The 26,010-nt window shown below is 37.6% G+C and overlaps 1 protein-coding gene and 1 pseudogene across 30 annotated transcripts in view; one reads left to right on the plus strand and one right to left on the minus strand.

The window, feature by feature from the left end:
• CR1 (complement C3b/C4b receptor 1 (Knops blood group)) overlaps positions 1 to 26,010 on the plus strand; it is a 276,865-nt gene that overhangs the window by 12,150 nt on the left and 238,705 nt on the right. For all 30 annotated transcript variants that reach the window (XM_049702830.1, XM_049702725.1, XM_049702719.1 and 27 more), the window contains exons 2-4: positions 6,531 to 6,710; positions 7,326 to 7,425; positions 18,938 to 19,023. In XM_049702830.1, coding sequence (XP_049558787.1) covers positions 6,531 to 6,710; positions 7,326 to 7,425; positions 18,938 to 19,023 — 366 coding nt within the window. The remainder of the gene's footprint in view (positions 1 to 6,530; positions 6,711 to 7,325; positions 7,426 to 18,937; positions 19,024 to 26,010) is intronic.
• LOC101290415 (uncharacterized protein C9orf40-like) lies at positions 5,141 to 6,442 on the minus strand (annotated as a pseudogene).

Here is a 26,010-nt window from a genome sequence, read left to right on the forward strand (position 1 = left end):
CACATATTAATCAAACTATCAAATATTAAATACAAAGAAAAAATATTAAAAGCAGCAAGGGAAAACAACAAATAACATACAAGGGAATCCCCATAAAGTTAACAGCTGATCTTTCAGCAGAAACTATGAAAGCCAGAAGGGAGTGGCAGGACATATTTAAAGTGATGAAAGGGAAAAACCGACAACCAACATTACTCTACCCAGCAAGGATCTCATTCAAATTAAATGAGACGAGAAATTAAAATATTCACAGAGAAACAAAAGCTAAGACAATTTAGCACCACCAAACCATCTTTACAACAAATGCTAAAGGAACTTCTCTAGGCAGGAAACACAAGAGAAGGAAAAGACCTACAATAACAAACCAAAAACAATTAAGAAAATGGTAATAGGAACATACATATCAATAATTACCTTAAAGGTAAATGGATTAAATGCTCCAACCAAAAGACATAGACTGGCTGAATGGATACAAAGACAAGACCCATATATATGCTGTCTACAAGAGACCCACTTCAGACCTAGGGACACATACAGACTGAAAGTGAGGGGATGGAAAAAGATATTCCATGCAAACAGAAATCAAAAGAAAGCTGGAGTAGTAATTCTCATATCAGACAAAATAGACTTGATCAAAGGATCAATCCAAGAAGATGATATAACAATTGTAAATATTTATGCACCCAACATAGGAGCATCTCAATACATAAGGCAAATACTAACAGCCATAAAAGGGGAAATCGATGGTAACACAATCAGAGTAGGGGACGTTAACACCCCACTTTCACCAATGGGCAGATCATCAAAAACGAAAATAAATAAGGAAACACAAGCATTAAATAAGATGGACTTAATTGATATTTATAGGATATTCCATCCAAAAACAACAGAATACACTGTCTTCTCAAGTGCTCATGGAACATTCTCCAGGATAGATCATATCATGGGTGGCAAATCAAACCTTCATAAATTTAAGAAAATTGAAATCATATCAAGTATATTTCCTGACCACAACACTATGAGACCAGATATCAATTACAGGAAAAAATCTGTAAAAGACACTAAGACATGGAGGTTAAACAATACACTACTTAATAACCAAGAGATCACTGAAGAAATCAAAGAGGAAATCAAAAAATACCTAGAAGCAAATGAAAATGAAAACTCAAAGATGCAAAACCTATGGGATTCAGCAAAAACAGTTCTAAGAGGGAAGTTTATAGCAATACAATCCTACCTTAAGAAACAAGAAACTTATCAAATAAACAACCTAACCTTACACCTAAAGCAATTAGAGAAAGAAGAACAAGAAAACCACAAAGTTAGCAGAAGGAAAGAAATCATAAAGATCAGAGCAGAAATACATGAAAAAGAAATGAAGGAAACAATAGCAAAGCTCAATCAAACTAAAAGCTGGTTCTTTGAGAAGATAAACAAAATTTATAAACCATTAGCCAGACTCATCAAGAACAAAAGGGAGAAAACTCAAATCAATAGAATTAGAAATGAAAAAGGAGAAGTAACAACTGAAAGAGCAGAAATACAAAGGATCATGAGAGACTACTACAAGCAACTATATGCCAATAAAATGGATAACCTGGAAGAAATGGACAAATTCTTAGAAATGCACAACTTTCAGGAAGAAATAGAAAATATAAACAGACCAATCACAAGCACTGAAATCGAAACTGTGATTAAAAATCTTCCAACAAACAAAAGCCCAGGACCAGATGCCTTCCCAGGTGAATTCTATCACACATTTAGAGACGAGCTAACACCTATCATTCTCAAACTCTTCCAAAATATAGCAGAGGGAGGAACAATCCCAAACTCATTCTACGAGGCCACCGTCACCCTGATACCAAAACCAGACAAAGATGTCACAAAGAAAGAAAACTACAGGCCAATATCACTGATGAACATAGATTCAAAAATCCTCAACAAAATACTAGAAAACAGAATCCAACAGCACATTAAAAGGATCATACACCATGATCAACTGGGGCTTATCCCAGGAATGCAAGGATATTTCAATACACGCAATGAATCAATGTGATACACCATATTAACAAATTGAAAAATAAAAACCATATGGTCATCTCAATAGATGGAGAAAAAGCTTTCGACAAAATTCAACACCCATTTATGATAAAAACCCTTCAGAAAGGAGGCACAGAGGGAACTTACCTCAACATAAAAAAGGCCATATATGACAAAACCACAGCCAACATTGTTCTCAATGGTGAAAAACTGTAACCATTTCCACGAAGATCAGGAAAAAGACAATGTTGTCCACTCTCAGCACTATTATTCAACATAGTTTTGGAAGTTTTAGCCACAGCAATCAGAGAAGAAAAAGAAATAACAGGAATCCAAATCGGAAAAGAAGTAAAGCTGTCACTGTTTGCAGATGACATGATACTATACATAGAGAATCCTAAAGATGCTACCAGAAAACTACTAGAGCTGATCAATGAATTTGGTAAAGTAGCAGAATACAAAATTAATGCACAGAAATCTCTTGCATTCCTATACACTAATGATGAAAAATCTGAAAGAGAAATTAAGGAAACACTCCCATTTACAACTGCAACAAAAATAATAAAATACCTAGGAATAAACCTACCTAAGGAAACAAAAGACCTGCATGCAGAAAACTATAAGACACTGATGAAAGTAATTAAAGCTGATACAAACAGATGGAGAGATATACCATGTTCCTGGACTGGAAGAATCAACATTGTGAAAATGACTCTACTATCCAAAGCAATCTACATATTCAATGCAATCCCTATCAAACTACCACAGGCATTTTTCACAGAACTAGAACAAGAAATTTCACAATTTGTATGGAAACACAAAAGACCCCGAATAGCCAAAGCAATCTTGAGAAAGAAATATGGAGCTGGAGGAATCAGACTCCCTGACTTCAGACTATACTATAAAGCTACAGTAATCCAGACAGTATGGTACTGGTACAAAAACTGAAGTATAGATCAATGGACCAGGATAGAAAGCCCAGAGATAAGGCCACACACATATGGTCACCTTATCTTTGATAAAGGAGGCAAGAATATACAATGGAGAAAAGACAGCCTTTTCAATAAGTGGTGCTGGGAAAACTGGACAGCTACATGTAAAAGAATGAAATTAGAACACTCCCTAACATGATACACAAAAATAAACTCAAAATGGATTAAAGACCTAAATGTAAGGCCAGACACTATAAAACTCTTAGAGGAAAACATAGGCAGAACACTCTATGACATAAATCACAGCAAGATCCTTTCTGATCCACCTCCTAGAGAAATGGAAATAAAAAGAAAAATAAACAAATGGGACCCAATGAAACCTAAAAGCTTTTGCACATCAAAGGAAACCATGAACAAGATGAAAAGACACCCCTCAGAATGGGAGAAAATATTTGCAAATGAAGCAACTGACAAAGGGTTAATCTCCAAAATTTACAAGCAGCTCATGCAACTCAATATCAAAAAAACAAACAACCCAATCCAAAAGTGAGCAGAAGACCTAAATAGACATTTCTCCAAAGAAGATATACAGACTGCGAACAAAGACATGAAAGAATGCTCAACGTCATTAATCATTAGAGAAATGCAAATCAAAACTACAATGAGATATCATCTCACCCCAGTCAGAATTGCCATCATCAAGAAATCTACAAACAATAAATGCTGGAGAGGGTGTGGAAAAAAGGGAACCCTCTTGCACTGTTGGTGGGAATGTAAATTGATACAGCCACTATGGAGAACAGTATGGAGGTTCCTTAAAAAACTACAAATAGAATTACCATATGACCCAGCAATCCCACTACTGGGCATATACCCTGAGAAAACCATAATTCAAAAAGAGTCATCTACCACAATGCTTATTGAAGCTCTATTTACAATAGCAAGAACGTGGAAGCAACCTAAGTGCCCATGTACAGATGAATGGATAAAGAAGATGTGGCACATATATACAATGGAATATTACTCAGCCATAAAAAGAAACGAAATTGAGTTATTTGTAGTGAGGTGGATGGACCTAGAGTCTATCATACAGAGTGAGGTAAGTCAGAAAGAGAAAAACAAATACCGTATGCTAACACATATATATGGAATCTAAAAAAAAACAACAACAACAAAAATGGTCATGAAGAACCTAGGGGCAAGATGGAAATAAAGATGCAGACCTACTAGAGAATGGACTTGAGGATTCGGGGAGAGGGAAGGGTAAGCTGGGACAATGTGAGATAGTGGCATGGACATATATACACTACCAAATGTAAAATAGATAGCTAGTAGGAAGCAGCCGCATAGCACAGGGAGATTAGCTCGGTGCTTTGTGACCACCTAGAGAGGTGGGATAGGGAGGGTAGGAGTCAGGCAGACATAAGAGGGAAGAGATACTGGGAAATATGTATATGTATAGCTGATTTACTTTCTTATAAAGCAGAAACTAACACACCATCATAAAGCAATTATACTCCAATAAAGATATTAAAAAATAAAAAAAATTAAAAATTAAATTAACTTAAATTAAAAAAATAAAATGGATCATGGATAAGGACCTACTGTATAGCACAGGGAACTCTACTTAATACTCTGTAATGACCTATATGGGCAAAGAATCTAGAAAAGAGTGGATATATGTATAAGTGATTCACTTTGCTGTACAGCAGAAACTAACACAACATTGTAAATCAACTATACCAATAACAATTTAAAAAATAAATAAGTAAATAAACTAAGGGGAGAAAAAAAAACCAATACTGGGGGGAGTTCCCTGGTGCCACAGTGGTTAAGAATCCCTCTGCCAATGCAGGGGACACGGGCTCGACCCCTGGTCTGGGAAGATCCCACATGTCGCAGAGCAACTGAGCCCGTGAGCCACAATTACTGAGCCTGCGCTTTAGAGCCCGTGAGCCACAACTACTGAGCCCGTGTGTCACAACTACTGAAGCCCTTGCGCCTAGAGCCTGTGCTCCGTAACAAGAAAAGCCACCACAGTGAGAAGCCTGTGCACCGCAAAGAAGAGTAGCCCCCGCTCACCGCAACTAGAGAAAACCTGCGTGCAGCCAAAATAAATAAATAAAACAAAACAAAAACAATACCAGGTTTCAGAAAGAATCCCCCACATTTTAAGTTTGCATAGATGTTTAAGTCAGCTATTTGTTCAACGAACAAGAGTCGATGAAATATATTAGAAAGCATTTTATTAATAAGTTATTATAAAACAATATTCATTTCATGTAGCACAAATTAACGTTTTGGTGCAAGAAGAGGAATATCTGAATGTTTCCCATCTATTTCTAAAACTGTCAGAATTCCTTTGTATAAGATTGATATCTTCAAATCTAGAACCTAAACATAAATTTTTCTTAAGAATGCATACATAAAATACTTCTCCTGTAAATGCACTATATCTTTGACAAATCCCTATTGGGAGGTACAGTAGTGACTGCAGGCATTTATCTTTAAAACAACTTTTCCTGGGCTTCCCTGGTGGCGCAGTGGTTGAGGGTCCCCCTGCCGATGCAGGGGACACGGGTTCGTGCCCCGGTCTGGGAAGATCCCATATGCCGCGGAGCGGCTGGGCCTGTGGGGCATGGCCGCTGGGCCTGCGCGTCCGGACCCTGTGCTCTGCAGGGGGAGAGGCCACAGCGATGAGAGGCCGGCGTACCGCAAAAAAAAACCCAAAAAACAAAAAACAAAAACACAAAAAAGCAACTTTTCCTCATTTTTCAGGTTTGAGAATGATATCACATCAAGTATGGAAAATAAGTTTTTTCCTTAAGAAGACATAAATTCACTTAGAGATGTCTCCTCAAATTCAGAAAAACCCATTTCTTCAGCTCCTTCTGTCAGGACTCCATATTAATCTCAACCACTTCATTCTTGCCCGGAAGTGTTTTTGTCGGGTTGTCTTCACTTACACCTTCAATGTCTGCCAGATCAATAGGTGGTAAAGGATTCCTCCAGCACTGGAAGTTGTTATACTGACAAAATTCTTCATTGAGCTGGCGCGGTGCGGCCCACCAGTCTCCCCGCAGGGAGTCTGCGCGCCCCGCCCCATCGTCGCCACCGCCCCTCCCTTGGCCCGCGGGGCCTCACGGGCGGCTGCAGCAGAGGCGGCTCGCCGGTCTCCAGTCCGCGGCCCTCACGCTCCGCGCCGTCCTGGGCGTCAGTGTCCCCGCCATCGCGGCGCTTGCTGGGCGAAACCGAAGGCTCAGTCATAGCCCCTGCGTCGATTTTACGCTTTTGGGGCAGCTCCGGGACGCCGAGGGGCTGCCCGGAATGCGAGACCCCCGACGCGGGATCCGAAGCCGTGGCCACGCCGGCTCCTCAGGAAAGTCGCGGAGCAGGAGCCGCTTCCAGGGCACGTGGAACGTCAGGGGCTCGGCAGCATGCCGCTTGCCCGTGGGCCCCGAAGGCTCGGGCGGAGCCCGCCAGGAGCGGGACTCCCGTAGCTGTGGGAGCGGAGGGCCTCTCCACTAACTTTGACGTCGCTGTGGTCTTGCTCTCCAGGTCAATGCCAACCCCCAGTGCACCTTACATTCGCCATGCCTACAGAACAGATTGACAAAGATGAGTTTCCTGTTGGGACATCTTTGAAGTATAAATGCCGCCTTGGTTACTACAGAAGAGTGTTCTCTATCACCTGCCTGCAAAACTCTGTCTGGTCAAGCCCTGAAAACAACTGTAGGCGTAAGTAACTCTAGACTGAGGACTCCTCTGTGTCAATAATCCTTAAGATCTGATCAGTCGTTCAAAGTTTGAAACAAAGACACGTGTCTTGGTAACTTTGCCTAAAGTATAAAAAGATGTGAGAGTTATTCTTGTAGGTTATATCTTCCTACTGCTTTGAGTTCCTAGCACCTTCATTACAAGTTCATTCCATGAGAAATGACCATCACGAGGCATGACTGAGGGAAAATCTCCCTTCACTAGGGGTGTCCCATTTTTTACAACTGAAACTAAGTAATGAATGACTCAGGAAAGGAAAGAAAAGTGTAGGTGGGGAGAGAATCCCAAACTTCAAGACTTTTGATGTACACTGGTTGAATGACAGAGTAAGCATTTTAGTAATAAGCAGAGTTTACATCTTTCTAAGAGGCAAAAAATATGGGGATGAGATCTGGAAGGGAGGTCTTTTTGAAAGTGGTGCTTAGTAGGTGGCTGATCCTGAGGCAGTCTTGTGAGTTTCCTCAAGGTGGCAAATCTGTGGAACTACAAGAGCTATGGTCAGTTTAGGACCTTATGTATTAACAGATGTTCAGAGTATTCTATACCCAGTCCCCACATTCTGCTTCTTTCCCATAGGTAAATCATGTGGATCTCTTCCAGACCTCATAAATGGCAAAATGGACATCAACAAAGACACCCAGTTTGGATCAACTGTTAATTATTTTTGTAATGAAGGGTGAGTTGGCAGTAGCCTTGTTTGGGATGACAGTTCTAGAATTGTAACACTAGTCTCTTAACAGTAGTCTCAGAAAGGAAAGTCAAACTACCTGTCCATTTAAAACATAGCAGTAAGATTTCTAAGTAGAAGGTGTGCCTTGAATCCAGGCATTTAACTACCCTTGCAATGACTAAACAAATATTTGAAAAAATAGGAAAAAACCTGTAACCATGCTTAGAAATTGGAGGGGTGAGGGTAGTGTTTGCACACCAAATTAATGTACCTAAAGCCAAGTGAAGCATTTACTAGATGAGAAGGACCAGCATTCTAAAGAAGTAAGTGGAACAAACACACATATATTCTTAACTCAGAGCAATAAGAGCTAGAAATGTTGGACTCAGGAAAAAGTAGGAAAGAGTTGTTTATTTGGGATGATGGAGTAGATGTGGTGGATGGGCAAATCTTAATTGTTATAGCACCTCCCCAGAAGTGTTCACAACACAGGAATCTTGCTGTGGATATACTCTTGGCTTATCTGTAGGATAATTTAGGAAAAAAATTTAGGAAAAAAATAGGGACACCTTTTATCTTAACTTTTGTTCTGTTTTTATTACTTATTATTACTTAAAATACATGCAAAATAACATAAGTGAAACATAAAAATAGTAATAACAATAAAATGAATTTCCATGCATACCCCACCCACCTGAAAAACCATCACTAGTACCTTTGACACTATGTGCTTTTCCCAATTTCCATTCCTTCACCTCCAAAACTTCTTCAGAAGTAACCACCATCCTGAATTTTGTTTATCCCTTGCATTTCTTTTCCATTTTTTCCCATACATAGTCCTAATCATTATATTTTTAGTTATACATATTTTGAACTTTATATAAATGACATGATTTTATATGAACATCTTTGCAAATTGATTTTGATTTAATAGTTTTTTTCTGATATTCACTCATGTTGTTGTGGTTAATTCATTTTCATTTAGGATAGTGTTCTCTTGTCTGGATACAGAAGAATTTATTTCTTTTTTTGTTGTTGTTGTTAGATATTTAGATTATTTCTAGTTTGTTTTGCTTTGTTTTGTTTTGGTTATTATAAGCATCCCTGATATAAAGATACTCATACATGTCACCTAGTACACATGGGCAAAAGTTTCTCTAGGACAGTGGTTTTCAAACTTATTTTACCATGATCAACAACTAAGAAATATATTTCTGCAGCACATACACACACACATAAACAGATACACATGTATACCACATCACATACACATTTATATAAATTAAAATTGTCACACAAATATTTAACATTATACTGAAAGTTCTAGCCAGGAAATTAGTCAAGAAAAAGAAATAAAAGGCATCCAGATTGGAAAGGAGAATTAAAACAATCTCTGTTTGGAATTAAAACAGTCTCTATTTGGAGGCCAGATCAAGACGGTGGAGTAGAAAAATCCTCGCCTTCTCCCACAGACATACGAAAACTACAACTACATATAGAATAACTATCTCTGAAAGTGACCTGAAGACTAGCAGAACAGATTTTCTACAACTAAGGATATAAAGAAAAGGCCACATTGAGATGAAGAGGAGGGGAAGAGATGTGGTCTAGTCAGAACACACCCCACCCCCCATGCAGTGACCCACAAGCCAGAAGAAAATCACAACCATGGGGATCTCCCCTGAGGAGTGAGGGGTCCAAGACACACACTGGGCTCCCCAGCCTGGGGCATCTGCACCAGGAAGACAAACCACCATAGTGTCTGGCTTTGAAAACCAGCAGGCTTATGTTTCAGGGGAGCCAGAGGGCAGCGGGAGACTGCTCTTGAAGGGCTCACTTGCTCTGGGTCCCAGCACAGACAGAGCAGCAACTTAAAAAATGCCTTGGCTTTATGAGGAGGAGATTTATTGATTAATTCTGGGGCAGGTACCAGGGGATGGAAGTGCTGGTAGGTGCCATTTTTTTCTCTCCTTACACCTAGCTGGCCCAGTGCTGGTAGGTGCCTTTCTGTTACTCTCCATCAACATAGGTAACACTGTGTGCCCCACCCCAACGTTCCCCTAAGTACCTGCCCAGCCCAACCCACCTGCCTCAACCAGTCCCTCTAAAGAAGCTCCTACCCCATCCTACCTGGTACATGGTTCTGCCCAGGACCAGTGCTCCTCCAAAGTGGCTCACATTCTGGGGACCTAGCCCTTCCCACTAGCGAGCCCACAGAAGTTGCAACCAGGCCTCACAGACAGCTGGGCTGGGGATCAGCCCTGCCTACCAGTGTGTCTGTAGAAGTCATGGCCTAAACACAACAGGAAGATGCAGGCAGCCCATGCAGGGGATAGCCTTGAGCACCTGGCTCAGGTGACCAGGGGGGATTATGCCACTGGGCTCTACATAGCACTGTCTACATAAGGCCACTCTTTTAAGGTTGGGAGATGTAGCTGATGTACCTAATGGATAAAAACAAACACCTAGAGTTAGGCAAAATAGGAGACAAAGGAATACCTTCCAAGTGAAAGAACAAGATAAAACCCCAGAAAAAGAAATATACAAGATGGAGATAAGCAATTTACAAGATAAAGAGTTCAAAGTAATAGTCATAAAGATGCTCATCAAACTCAGGAGAAGAATGGATGAACAACGTGAGAACTTCAACAAAGAGATAGAAAATACAAACAAGAGCCAATCAGAACTGAAGAATACAATAACTGAAATGAAAAATAATTAGAGGGAATCAATTACAGAACAGAGGATGCAGAAGAACAGATCAGTGGTCTGGAAGGCAGAGTAGTGGAAATCACCCAATTGGAACAGTGAAAAGAAAAAAAGGAATTAAAAAATGAAGATAGCCTTAGGAACTTCTGAGACTACATCAAGCATACTAACATTTTCATTAGAGGGGGCCCAGAAGGAGAAAAGAGAAAGAAAGGGACAGAAAGCCTATTTGAAAAGATAATGGCTGGAAACTTCCCTAACCTGGCAAAGGAAACATACGTTAAAATCCAGGAAGCACAGAGAGTCCCAAACAAGATGAAGCCAAGGAGACCTACATGAAGATACACTGCAATTAAAATGTCAAAAGTTAAGAGAGAATCTTAAAAGGAACAAGAAATAAACAAGTTATGTACAAGGAAACCCCCATAAGACTATCAACTGATTTTTAGGCAGAAACTTTACAGGCCAGAAGGGACTGGCACAATATTTTCAAAGTGCTGAAAGGAAAAGACTTATAAGAATATTTACCCAACAAATTTATCATTCAGAATTGAAGGAGAGATGGAGCCTCCCAGACAAGCAAAAGCTAAAAGTTCATCACCACTAAACTAAACTTGTAAAAGCTTTACAAGAAATGTTAAAGGAACTTCTTTGAATGGAAAAGAAAAGGCCATAACTAGAAACAAAAAAAAAATTATGAAGGGAAAAATATATCACTAGTAAAGGCAAACACAGAGTTAAGGTAGTGGATCTACCACTTATAAAGCTAGTATGAAGTTTAAAAGACAAAGTTAGTAAAATCCATCTAAATCTAAAATAAATAGTTAAGCAATACGCAGAATGAAAGGATGTAAAATATGATGTCAAAAACATAAAATGGGGGAAGGAGTAAAAATGCAGTGCTTTTAGAATGTGCTCCAACTTAAGCAACCATCAAATTAAAATAGGCTGCTATATACATAGGTTGCTATATGTAAATCTCATGGTAACTACAAACCAAAAACCTATAACACAAAATATAAAGAGAAAAGAATACAGACATAAAGCTAGAGAGAATCATCCAATCACACGGGAAGAGAACAAGAGAAGAAGAAAGGAACAGAGAAGAACTACAAAAACAACCATAAAACAATTAACAATATGGCAAAAAGTATTTACCTATCAGTAATTACTTTAAATGTAAATGAATGAAATACTCTAATCAAAAGATACAATGTTCTTGGATTGGAAGAATCAATATTGTGAAAATGACTATACTACACAAAGCAATCTACAGATTCAGTGCAATCCCTATCAAATTACCAATGGCATTTTTCACAGAAGTAGAACAAAAAAATTAACAATTTGTATGGAAACACAATAGACCCCAAATAGCCAAAGCAATCTTGAGAAAGAAAAGCAGAGCTGGAGGAATCAGGCTTCCTGATTTCAGACTATACTACAAAGCTATAGTAATCAAGACAGTATGGTACTGGCACCAAAACAGAAATATAGATCAATGGTACAGGATAGAAAGCCCAGAGATAAACTCACACAGCTATGTTCACCTAATCTATGACAAAGGTGGCAAGAATATACAATGGAGAAAAGACAGTCTCTTCAATAAGTGGTACTGGGAAAAGAATGAAATTAGAACACTCCCTAACACCGTATGCAAAAATAAACTCAAAATGGATTAAAGACCAAATATAAGGCCAGAAACTATAAAACTCTTAGAGGAAAACAGGCAGAACACTCTTTGACATAAATCACAGCAGGATCTTTTTTGACCCACCTCCTAGAGAAATGAAAATAAATACAAAAATAAACAAATGGGACCTAATGAAACTTCAAAGCTTTTGCACAGCAAAGGAAACCATAAACAAGATGAAAAGACAACCCTCAGAATAGGAGAAAATATTTGCAAACGAAGCAACTGACAAAGGATTAATCTCCAAAATGTACAAGCAGCTCATGCAGCTCAATATCAAAAAAACAAACAACCCAATCCAAAAATAGGCAGGAGACCTAAACAGACATTTCTCCAAAGAAGACACACAGATGGCCAAGAGGCACATGAAAAGCTTCTCAACATCACTAATTATTAGAGAAATGCAAATCAAAACTACAATGACGTATCACCTCACACCAGTGAGAATGGCCATCATCAAAAAATCTACAAACAATAAATGCTGGAGAAGGTGTGGAGAAAAGGGAACCCTCTTGCACTGTTGGTGGAATGTAAATTGATACAGCCACTATGGAGAACAGTATGGTTACTTAAAAAAACTAAAACTAGAACTACCATATGATCCAGCAATACCACTAAGGGGCATATACCCTGAGAAAACTATAATTCAAAAAGACACATGCACCCCAATATTCATTGCAACACTATCTACAATACCAGGGCATGGAAGCAATATAAATGTCCATCAACAGATGAATGGATAAAGAAGATGTGGCACATATATACAATGGAATATTACTCAGCCATAAAAAGGAATGAAATTGGGTCATTTGTAGAGATGTGCATAGACCTAGAGTCTCTCATACAGAGTGAAGTAAGTCAGAAAGAGAAAAACAAATATTGTATATTAAGGCATATATGTGGAATCTAGAAAAATGGTACAGGTACATATTTGCAGAGCAGGAATAGAGACGTAGACATAGAGAACGGATGTGTTGACATGTGGGGGGAAAGGGAGTTGGGATGAATTGGGAGATTGGGACTGACATATATACACTACCATGTGTAAAATAGCTAGCTAGTGGGAAACTGCAGTATAGTGAAGGGAGCTCAGCTCGGTGCTCTGTGGTGACCTAGATGGGTGGGATGGAGCAGGGTGGGAGGGAGGTCAGAGACGGAGGGGATATGTATATACATATAGCTGATTCACTTTGTTGTGCAGCAGAAACCAATGCAACATTGTAAAGCAACTATACCCCAATTAAAAAAATAAAAGATACAGGGTGGCTGAATGGATTAAGAAAACAAGACCCATATATATGCTGTCTACAAGAGACTCACTTCAAATCTAAAGGCACACACAGACTGAAAGTGAAAGGATAGAAAAAGATATCCCACACAAATGTAAACAAAAAGAAAGCTGGAACAGCAAGACTTATATTAGACAAAATACACTTTAAAACAAAGACTGTAACAGAAGACACAGAAGGACATTACATAATGATAAAGGGATAAACCCAAGAAGAGGACATAACATAAATATATCTATGACAATAGTCAAGATATGGAAGCAACCTAAGTGTCATTGATAGGTAAATGGATAAAGAAGATAGAGTATATATACAAAATAATATCACTCAGCCATAAAAAGGAATGAAATCTTGTCATTTGTGACAACATGAATGGACCTAGAGGGCATTATGTTAAGTGAAATAAGTTAGGCAAAGACAAATATGATTTCACTTATATGTGGAATCCAAAAAACAAAACAAATGAACAAACAAAACAAAGCAAAGCAGAAATGGACTCACAGATACAGAGAACAAACTGGTGGTCATCAAAGGGAAGGGGGATAGGGGGTTGGGTGAAACAGGTAAAGGAGATCAAGAGGTATAAACTTCCAGTTATAAAATAAATAAATCACAGGATGTAATGTACAGCATAGAGAATATAGGCAGTAATATTGTAATAACTTTGCATCATGACAGATGGTTACTAGGCTTATTGTGGTGATCAATTCAATATATACATATATATACACATGTATATGTATATATATAATATGTCAAATCACCATGTTGTACATCTGAAATTAATACAATATTGTATGCCAACTATAGTTCAATCAAAAAAAGAAAAGAGAACCCCTCTGTTTGCAAATGACATATCTGGTATAGAAAATGCTAAGGAATACACACACAAACATATTATAGCTAATAAATAGTTCATCAAGATTTCAGGATACAAGTTATCAGATGATTTATTTTTAACATGGGTGTTTCATGATGTAAAGGAAGATTATTTTTAGAGAGGGATTTAAGAACATAATTATATCTAAAATCACAGAGTATAACAAGAAATCTTGAAATTAAGAAAATTTTAAAGTGCTAGACTTATAGTCAGTGTCTCATTCTTGACCTCAAAAAATGGAGAAAACAAATTCATGTGTATTTTTAATGGATGTTACCCTGGTAGGGTAAAAAATAATTTCCAACTGAACAAAAGTAAACAAATTAATCCATGTAGCAAAATAGAGGGAAGAAAATGTTACACTTTCTTCATATAAGTTGGGGGCACAATTGGGGTATTTTTGTTTTTTCCTTTTAGAAATTTGTTTTATAAAAATGAGATCATGTTCATTGTAATCAGGATGTAAAGCAAATTTGTTGTTTTTCTACGTGAAGATTTTCTACCTAGTATATCTATTACCTTTCTTGAATAACCTATAGAATTTAAAAGTACATTCTCTCACCGTAGAGTACAAAGTTGAAAACCAATCTACTAAAAGGGCTTCGGTTTATATTATTCAAATCTTCAACATCTTTACTTCAAAGCATATTATTAAGTTAAAGTAATTTTAAGTATATTATAATGGTATATTATAAAATACAGAGCTCGAGAGTAGAATGGGAAGTCCAGAAATATACTCAAATTTGTAAAAGAGGGAATTATATGAAGGTATCATGCAGCATTTCAAAGCAGTAAGCAAACTAGTATTTTTTATTTATGTTAAATAATTAGCACATTTTATGCACCACAAAAAATTTCATATTGATCAAAGAATTACATGTTATATGTGACACCTAAATAAAATGAAATAAAAAAATAATAAATATGTATCAGATTTAGGAACATTTCAAGTCAGTGGGTTCATTTCAAGCAAAGGCAGAATCCACAGAGAGGTTAATAGAATTGACACATATACAAATACTAAAAACAAATAAAATACAAATGAAAAACCACAAAAATATATAAAAAGCCCTTACAAACAAAATATGAACACCTAAATAGAGAAATGATTAAAAGATACAAAGTGGCAATTAACAAAAGAAAAAGGTACAAATTGTAAATACATGTGGAAGAGTCTGGCCTTGCTATTAATAAAATTAATACAAATGAAAATAACAATAATATGCTACTTTAACCACTTATTCAATCCAAAAGTATTTATTCAGAGCTCACAAATACTAAGAATAGGTACTATTCTGGAAGCTGGAGATATAGCAATAAACAAAATACACAAAAATCCCTCTGTGTAGCTGTTAGTTTTGAAGTTCAGGGTAATGGGCATTGACATAAACTCCTAGTAGCACTATAAATTGATACAAATTTATACCATTTAACACAATTTAGGCAATACACTTTTGCCAAGAAGTCAAACTTAACAGTCTTCCTTTTTGAAGTCTTTTAGACTCTAAAGGCTTGAAAAGGTTGGAATGGAAAACATCTTAATGTTCAACAACAGGGGATTATTTGAGTAAATTATGGTCCATTCATGTGATGGAATATTATTCTGCCAATAAAAATATTGGGGATTGATTATATTTGCTGGGGTTTGAGGGATTCCAATAAACAATACATATATCTTCACCACGAAATTTCTGAACCAGCTGAGGAATCAGACAGATGAAGATCAAATTATATCTTTATTGCTGAAAGAGATTAGTAGAGAATATAACTTTAGGTCAGGGCTAAATGACCTAATTTTTAAAATCCCACAATTAAATGTAATTACCTGTTCTCAGACACAGCTGGACAACTATAAGCTTCCCGCATCCATCCCATCCCCACCACCACTAACCACAGGGGGTAGGAGAGGCCCCTTAGCACATGGCAGAGAACATACATCCTCTCTGCAGGCATGAAGAGTGGGAATGAGGCACAAGATGCAGAAGTTTGAGATGAATTGCCCTATACTTCTCCCAAACTCACCAGTCTGAGAACTCATGATGGGTAGGTAGGGGTAAACAGAGAACCCAGGACTGTCGATCTCAATAAGGCCCCAAAAGGAAATCTGAAAAGCAAATGTAGGTGTCCTACCCAACAATATTGTATATAATGAAAACAGTTTTAGGATAGACGTTATATTTAAAGAAGGTGAGACCCCAAAGGGACTGTTCTGTGCAAGGAAAGGAGAGGAAGTTGCTTGTTTTTTCCAGAGAAGAAGGAGGAGAAAGACAAGTGAGGGTTGGAATAAAATGCCTAATGGCATTCACTTCCCAGTGTAACACTCCCTAAAACTTCCCCCAAATGCAACAACAAATGCTTTGAGTAAGTGGATTTGTGGGAGAAACCCACAAAAATCCTGGGCATGGCTGCTAGATGAAATGTAGTGCAGAACCCAAAGCCAGTAGGGAGAGACACAGGAAAGTGGAAGCAGAGAGGAGTATGGGGAAATTAGCCCTAAGACACACAGTAATCATGTGTGTGGAAGAGGACTCTCACACAGCTGTGAAATATAGGTCCTGGCCCAGTTTAACTACACCTACTTGACAGCTGACATCCATGTTACATGTATATCTCTTCATGTAAGAAACCGAAAGAATTTTCTGTAAGTTCTTGACCCAGAGTTTGGTGCACAGACCAGCAAGGTCAGCATCTCCCGGGAGCTTGTTAGAAATGCAGAATTTTCATACCCACTGAATCAGAATCGTATTTTCACAAGATCCCCTGGTGATTTCTATGCAAATAAAACTTTGGAGAAGCACTTCTCTAAACCATTAACTATGTTGTAAGATACAGTTTAGGTAATTTTTTTCCATTACTGGAATTTTCTGTATCTTTCACAGTTTTTCTACAATGACTATTAACTTTTGTAATCAGCTTTTAAAGAGATGTTATTGAACTTCCAGTTCCAGATTCACTTTTCCCTGCTTCTCTCTCTACACATAGCTAAATACCCTAGAAATTGTTCAACATACAACCATAAAAGGACCACAAAAGGTAGAAAGAAAGTGGACTGGCTAGGGACCCCAGAACTTAAAGAATGACCCTGCAGTGAGTTCCCTGCGTTTTCTTTTTATCTCTCAGGATGGGTGCTATAGAAGACTCTAAGCCAGAACAGTCAACAAGCAGAGAGAGAAGCCTACTCCCCTGTTAAAGGACTGGGGAAGGGAAAGCTCAGCAGGGATGTAGTAAGGAGACCCATACTTAGTGATAGTGGTGGCCCAATCTGCCTAAATTAGCAGCATAAGGAGAAATTGGGGATGGGGGAAGTCTATCCTTCCCATGTCACACACACATGGGAAGCAGCAGGTCCCAGTCCACCAGCAGCTGTGTCAATAGCGGAACCTGGGTGCGCTGGCATATCTCATGCCCCCGCATGTGAGCCTTATTCTGCCTGCAATGGCAGCATCAGCAGAGCCTGGTTGGTGAGACCTAGACTTCAAGATAGCAGCAGGAGGGCTCCTCCACTCACACCAGACATGGGATTGGTAACTTATTTGTCTGGCTTCTTGGAGGCACCTCTGTGCATTTGTCCTCAAGTGGTCTTATGGATGTCTTTCAGAAAATGGTTATTTTATATGATTTGTTATGGAATTTGTTCTAATAAATCATTCTATCATGTGGCAACATGCAAAAAAATAAAACAAAACAAAACGTTTTAGAAGAATTGCCGACTCAAGGTAGAACTTGCTTCACCATTTTTATCCCAATCCTCTTGATTAGAAAATCAAAAAGAGCACTTTAGGGCCTTCCCTGGTGGCGCAGTGGTTGAGAGTCCGCCTGCCAATGCAGGGGACACGGGTTCGTGCCCCGGTCCGGGAGGATCCCACATGCCGCAGAGCGGCTGGGCCCGTGAGCCATGGCCGCTGAGCCTGTGCGTCCGGAGCCTGTGCTCCGCAACGGAGAGGCCACAACAGTGAGAGGCCCGCGTACCGGAAAAAAAAAAAAAAAAAAAAAAAAAAAAAGAGCACTTTAAGAAATAATCTTTATGAAGTCGAAAACCAGAGGGGTCTCCATGATTCTCCGCTCCTATGGCAAACAGGAAGGAAGAGGTGCACACACAGTGGCAAGACTGCAGCTTTCCTTTACTCCATTTGTTATCTATTTGTGTGTATGTGTGTTTACAGTGCAATTTAGAATATCTTCATTTTTTATGGTGTACTGGAAGGCATTAAAAACCTGAAAACAATACTGAAGGCATTAATAAATACAACATAACCACTGCTTCAATGTAACAGTGCTTCAGGTTTCTTCAAGAACATCCACAGCTCTTTTCATTTGATCTCCATTTGACCCATTTTGATGTTTGAATAAAGTTTGTGCTGCCATAGTTTCTTATATATTCATAAGGCAGTGTTCTCAGCTATACCAAATAACACTTGACTGTTATTTGACACTATTTGTCTTAACCTGTAGTAGTATCAAGTTCGGCCTTACTCTCCACCAATTTTCATGAATGGTTCAGCCCAACACACCATGACTATAGAAAATTTCAGTTGAAGTAAAAATAAATGTCATCAGTTTTTCCAAATTGTATGGCAAACTTTGAACAGCTTGTGGTGTACTAATTGAGAATTTCTGTCTTTAACATTTATAATATGAAATAAGTGTTCAACTGTTTTTGTCTTGTTTGGATTTCCTTTGGTTATAGTTTGATGAATCATATTTATCTTAGATGTATATAAAAAATGTGCCTTAACCTAATAAAGAAGAGAGATCTCATCTAATTTAGAAGGCATGAAGAAGATAATTTTAAAGTTCAGATAAAGACACAAAAGTTGGGAAAGCAATAGTACTTTGACAAATGGAAATTGTCCTTCTAAATTTTCCAAGATTGTAATCTCTTGTAAGGAGCAATTTAAACAGGAGTAAGTGTTTATTTAGAATATAACATTCATTATTCTTTGCCTCTAGATACCGACTCATTGGTAAATCCTCTGCTGCATGCATCATCTCTGGCAACTCTGTCACCTGGGATAATGACCCACCTATTTGTGAGAGTGAGTTGAAATATTCTTTTCTATCACCTTTACCAATAAATTCTCACTTTCCCCCTGGAGTTATAAAAATATTAATTGATTTTTGCATTCTGTCATTCAGATGGCTGCAGACAGCTATAATGGTCTCAAAAATACATGTGGGGTCCTGGCAACTGTTTTCTTAAGTTCATCTTTATCCTGGGTTGTGCCTTTTCTGAACCTCGGGACTTAAATGCATAAAAGTCTTCAAACTTTATTTTTACTTCAATTAATTTGGAATTATGTTGGTTCTGCCATCCCCAGTGTAATAACCATCCTGCTTAAAAAATTAGTAAAGATTTTTAAAATGATATTCTTTGAGGTTTGATGAAGCTGTGGAGGAATTCACACTTTCATGTGCCAATGGTTCAACACACTCTCTTGAAAGTCATAATGTAATATGAGCCTCAAAAATGGGCTTATATTTTGACCCGCTTCTTAGAATTTATACTTAGGAAATAAACAGATTGTAAACTTTTTATTGCGGCATACTTTATAATGGCAAACATGTTAAACTAACCTAAATGCACTGCATGGTCCCTAATATGGTTTGGAAATAACCTATTGGAAGCAAAAAGACATGTCAAAAGTGACTACAGAGAATTCCCTAAGAAGCATAAAATAGCCATGCAGAATTAGAAGAAATACATCCATACATTGAAAATTTATTCAGCCATAAAAAGATATTATGGAAAAGCACTTAATATTTATAAAGATGATTATTATATCTATTTCTGTGAAGAAAATCAGATGACAAAATAGTATGTTTTATACACAATTTATACAAGACTATAGAAGATCTTATTATATTAAAAATAATACACCTGACATATTTCCTTTTTTTTGTCTCTATCTATAATTCTGTAACCTTTTCTATATCCAACCCTGACAAGTGGCTTTAAGCCTCCTTGGTGAAGGGTAGGGAGGAAACTTACAGTATACATTTTGGCTGTGCAGCAGGTGCTTCCTCTTCCTCAAGAAGAGCCAGTCTCCTGTTTTATTGAAGCTGCTCTGGGTCTCTAAATTGGTTCTCAAGTCTTAGAATTGGTTGATAAATAACCAAAATTCTCTTTTGTAGTGATTCAAGTCAGGCTTCTGTTCACTAGACCTAGATCTTCTTTGCTAATACAAATCAACTAAAACTTTAGACCAGTATCCATCTACTTCAATTTTAGAGATTCCATGATCAATGAGCCAATGATAAAGATCTTTGCAGGAAAATCATTCTGATTTCTGCTTCAGTTGTCTCTGACAGTTAAGTGTTACCACTTGGCCTCTGCAACCCTGAGGTCCTTTCATCCCCATTGGATTCAGGTAACCCCATTTAATAGCTACCATTCCCACTGTCATTCCTGGCCTATGGAGAATAGCCATCACAGAGTTCTTCAAGGATGCTGAAACTTTTGCATAAATGTATTTCTCAAAGCCTTGGGTAAAAGGTCTCACTTTCAACCTATGTGCACCATGGAGATAATTAGGGAGTAGATGAACAGGTCTTACATAATAAATCCACTCTAGCATTCCTAAGTCCCTAGGCCACAGGATGTTTTCCTCTGCAGTATACTAATAATGTTCTGCTTTTCAACTTCATTCTGTTAGGCCACACTCAAACTAACACATTGAATTCAGAATCTCAATTCTTTTGCTGTATTTTATACTTTCTCATAGGTCATAAGTTTTATTTCCCCAAATCTCCCTGGTCCTGTCAGGACTTGAATCTGGTTAGAGGACTAGAAACAATGCAAGGTGGTAGGGATAGGTCCTGAGGAAAATCATCAGTTCTTGCAATTTGGGTTGCCTGACTTAGTAAATAAAAATGCAAGATGCCCAATTAAATTTGAATTCAGAGAAGCAACAAATATTTCTGTAGTATAAATATGTGCCATGCAATATTTGGGATATACTTAGAAATTTTCTTGTTTTTCTGAAATTCAAATTTAATAGAGCATTCTGTATTTTCCATGGCAGTCCTATCAGGACAGCTACCTCAGGAGAGGCTGTTAGTTTCTTCAGGCAAGAGGAGGCTTTTCTCCTCAGATCAGGGAGGAAGGCTCTCCTTCTGGCAAAGGAGGCTTGGCAGAATTTCTTGTTTTCTTTTTTGCCATCTGTGTATCTTCTTTTTTTTTTTTGTATTTACAATTATTTACTTTTCTTTGTGGTTACAATTTTTTAAACATCTTTATTGGAGTATAATTGCTTTACAATGTTGTGTTAGTTTCTGCTGTATAAAAAAGCAAATCAGCTGTATGCATACATATATCCCCACATCGCCTCCCTCTTGCATCTCCCTCCCACCCTCCCTATGCCACCCCTCTAGGTGGTCACAAAGCACCGAGCTGACCTCCCTGTGCTATGCAGCTGTTTCCCACTAGCTAGCTATTTTATATTTGGTAGTGTATATATATCAATGCTACTCTCTCACTTCATCCCAGCTTAACCTTCCCACTTACCGTGTACTCAAGTGCATTCTCTATGTCTGTCTTTATTCCTGTCCTGACCCTAGGTTCATCAGAACCTTTTCTTTTTAGATTCCATATATATGTGTTGGCATATGGTATTTGTTTTTCTCTTTCTGACTTACATTACTCTGTATGACAGACTCTAGGTCCATCTACCTCACTACAAATAACTCAATTTTGTTTCTTTTTATGGCTGAGTAATATTCCATTGTATATATGTGGCACATCTCCTTTATTCATTCATCTGTCGATGGACACTTAGGTTGTTTCCATGTCCCAGCTATTGTAAATAGAGCTGAAATGAACATTGTGGTACATGACTCTTTCTGAATTATGGTTTTCTCAGGGAATATGCCCAGTAGTGGGATTGCTGGGTGGTATGGTAGTTCTATTTTTAGTTTTTTAAGGAACCTCCATACTGTTCTCCAGAGTGGCTGTGTCAATTTACATCCCACCAACAGTGCAAGAGGGTTCCCTTTTCGCCACACCCTCTCCAACATTTATTGTTTGTAGATTTCTTGATGATGGCCATTCTGACCGGTGTGAGGTGATACCTCATTGTAGATTTGATTTGCATTTCTCTAATGATTAGTGATGTTGAGCATCCTTTCATGTGTTTGTTGGCAATCTGTATAGCTTCTTTGGAGAAATATCTATTTAGGTCTTCTGCCCATTTTTCGATTGGGTTGTTTGTTTTTCTGATATTGAGCTGCTTGTAAATTTTGGAGATGAATCCTTTGTCAGTTGCTTCATTTGAAAATATTTTCTCCCATTCTGAGGTTGTCTTTTTGTCTTGCTTATGGTTTCCTTTGCTGTGAAAAAGCTTTTAGGTTTCATTAGGTCCCATTTGTTTACTTTTCTTTTTATTTCCATTTCTCTAGCAGGTGAGTCAAAAAGGATCTTGCTGTGATTTATGTCATAGAGTGTTCTGCCTATATTTTCAGCTAGGAGTTTCATACTGTCTGGCCTTACATTTAGGTATTTAATCCATTTTGAGTTTATTTTTGTGTATGGTGTTAGGGAGTGTTCTAATTTCATTCTTTTACATGTAGCATGCCAGTTTTCCCAGCACCATTTGTTGAAGAGGCTGTCCTTTCTCCATTATATATTCTTGCCTCCTTTATAAAAAATAAGGTGACCATATGTGTGTGGGTTTATGTCGGGGCTTTCTGTCCTGTTCCATTGATCTATGTTTCTGTTTTTGTGCCAGTACCATACTGTCTTGATTACTGGAGCTTTGTAGAATAGTCTGAAATCAGGGAGTCTGATTCTTCCACCTTCGTTTTTTTTTTTTTTTTCTCAAGATTGCTTTGGCTATTCGGAGTCTTTTGTGTTTCCACACAAATTGTGTAATCTTTTGTTCTACTTCTGTGAAAATGCCATTGGTAGTTTGATAGGGATTGCCTTGAATCTGTAGATTGCTTTGGATAGTAGAGTCATTTTCACAATGTTGATTCTTCCAGTCCAAGAACATGGTATACCTCTCCATCTGTTTGTATCAGCTTTAATTCCTTTCATCAGTGTCTTATAGTTTTCTGCATGCAGGTCTTTTGTTTCCTTATGTAGGTTTATTCCTAGGTATTTTATTCTTTTTGTTGCAGTGGTAAATGGGAGTGTTTCCTTAATTTCTCTTTCAGAATTTTCATCATTAGTGTATAGGAATGCCAGAGATTTCTGTGCATTAATTTTGTATCCTGCTACTTTACCAAATTCATTGATCAGCTCTAGTAGTTTTCTGGTAGCATCTTTAGGATTCTGTATGTATAGTATCATGCCATCTGCAAACAGTGACCATTTTACTTCTTTTCTGATTTGGATTCCTTTTATTTCTTTTTCTTCTCTGATTGCTGTGGCTAAAACTTCCAATACTATGTTGAATAATAGGGTTGAGAGTGGGCAACATTGTCTTGTTCCTGATCTTAGAGGAAATGGTTTAAGTTTTTCACAGTTGAGAACGATGCTGGTTATTGGTTTGTCATATATGGCTTTTATTATGTTGAGGTAACTTCCCTCTATGCCTACTTTCTGGAGGGTTTTTATGATAAATGGGTGTTGAATTTTGTTGAACACTTTTTCTGCATCTATTGAGATGATCATATGTTTTTTATCCTTCAGTTTGTTAATATGATGTATCACATTGATTGATTTGTGTATATTGAAGAATCCTTGAATTCCTGGGATAAACCCCAGTTGATCATGGTGTATGATCCTTTTAATGTGCTGTTGGATTCTGTTTGCCTGTATGTTGTTGAGGATTTTTGCATCTATGCTCATCAGCGATATTGGCCTGTAGATTTCTTTCTTTGTGACAACTTTGTCTGGTTTTGGTATCAGGGTGATGGTGGCCTCTTAGAATGAGTTTGGGGTTGTTCCTCCCTCTGCTATGTTTTGGAAGAGTTTGAGAAGGATAGGTGCTTAGCTCTTCTCTAAATGTTTGATGAATTTGCCTGTGAAGGCATCTGGTCCTGAGCTTTTGTTTGTTGGAAGATTTTTAATCACAGTCTCAATTTCAGTACTTGTGATTGGCCTGCTTATATCTTCTATTTCTTCCTGGTTCAGTCTCAGAAGGTTGTGCTTTTCTAAGAATTTGTCAATTTCTTCCAGGTTTTCCATTTTATTGGCATAGAGTTGCTTGAAGTAATCTCTCATGATCCTTTGTATTTCTGCAGTGTCAGTTGTTACTTCTCCTTTTTCATTTCTAATTCTATTGATTTGAGTCTTCTCCCTTTTGTTCTTGATGAGTCTGGCTAATGGTTTATTTTGTTTATCTTCTCAAGGAACCAGCTTTTAGTTTTATTGATCTTTGCTATTGTTTCCTTTATTTCTTTTTCATTTATTTCTGAGCTGATCTTTATGATTTCTTTCTTTCTGCTAATTGTGGGGTTTTTTTGTTCTTGTTTCTCTAATTGCTTTAGGTGTAAGGTTAGGTTGTTTATTTGAGGTGTTTCTTGTTTCTTGAGGTAAGGTTGTATTACTAAAAACTTCCCTCTTAGAATTGCTTTTGCTGTATCACATAGCTTTTGGGTCATTGTGTTTTCATTGTCATTTGTTTCTAGGTATTTTGATTTCCTCTTTGATTTCTTTAGTGATCTCTTGGTTATTAAGTAGTGTATTGTTTAGTCAGCCTCCATGTGTTTGTATTTTTTACATATTTTTTTCCTGTGGTTGATATCTAGTCTTATAATGTTGTGCTTGGAAAAGATACTTGATATGATTTCAATATTCTTAAATTTACCAAGGCTTGATTTGTGACCCAAGATATAATCTATGCTGGAGAATATTCCATGAGCACTTAAGAAGAAAGTGTATTCTGTTGTTTTTGGATGGAATGTCCTATAAATGTCAATTAAGTTCATCTTGTTTAATGTATCATTTAAAGCTTGTGTTTCCTTATTTATTTTCATTTTGGATGATCTGCCCATTAGTGAAAGTGGGGTGTTAAAGTCCCTACTATGATTGTGTTACTGTCGATTTGCACTTTTATGGCTGTTAGCATTTGCCTTATGTATTAAGGTACTCCTATGTTGGGTGCATAAATATTTACAATTGTTATATCTTCCTCTTGGATTGATCCCTGGATCATTATGTAGTGTCCTTCTTTGTCTCTTGTACGTGTCTTAATTTAAAGTGTATTTTGTCTGATATGAGAATTGCTACTCCAACTTTCTTTTGATTTCCATTTGCATGGAATATCTTTTTCCATCCCCTCACTTTCAATCTGTGTGTGTCCTAGGTCTGAAGTGGGTCTCTTGTAGCAGCATACATATGGGTCTTGTTTTTGTATCCATCAGCCAGTGTATGTCTTTTGGTTGGTGCATTTAATCCATCTACTTTAAGGTGATTATCGATATGTATGTTCCTATTACCATTTTCTTAATTGTTTTGGGTTTGTTATCGTAGGTCTTTTCCTTCTCTTGTGTTTCCTGCCTAGAGAAATTCTGTTAGCATTTTTTGTAAAGCTGGTTTGGTTGTGCTGAATTCTGTTAGCTTTTGCTTGTCTGTAAAGGTTTCAATTTCTCCTCGAATCTGAATGAGATCCTTGCTGGGTAGAGTAATGTTGGTTGTAGGTTTTTCCCTTTTATCACTTTAAATATGTCCTGCCACTCCCTTCTGACTTGCAGAGTTTCTGCTGAAAGATCATCTGTTTACCTTATGGAGATTTCCTTCTATGTTTTATGTTGCTTTTCCTTTGCTGCTTTTAATATTTTTTCTTTGCATTTAATTTTTGATAGTTTGATTAATATGTGTCTTGGTGTGTTTCACGTTGGATATATCCTGTATGGGGCTTTCTGTGCTTCCTAGACTTGATTGACTATTACCTTTCCCATGTTAGGGAAGTTTTCAACTCTAATATCTTCAAGTATATTCTCAGTCTGTTTCTTTTTCTCTTCTTCTTCTGGGACCCCTAATTCGAATGTTGGTGTGTTTAATGTTGTCCCAGAAGTCTCTGAGACTGTCCTCTATTCTTTTCATTTTGTTTCCTTTATTCTGCTCTGTGGTAGTTATTTCT

The sequence above is a fragment of the Orcinus orca genome, chromosome 1 (assembly GCF_937001465.1).
Source record: "Orcinus orca chromosome 1, mOrcOrc1.1, whole genome shotgun sequence".
NCBI lineage: Eukaryota > Metazoa > Chordata > Mammalia > Artiodactyla > Delphinidae > Orcinus > Orcinus orca.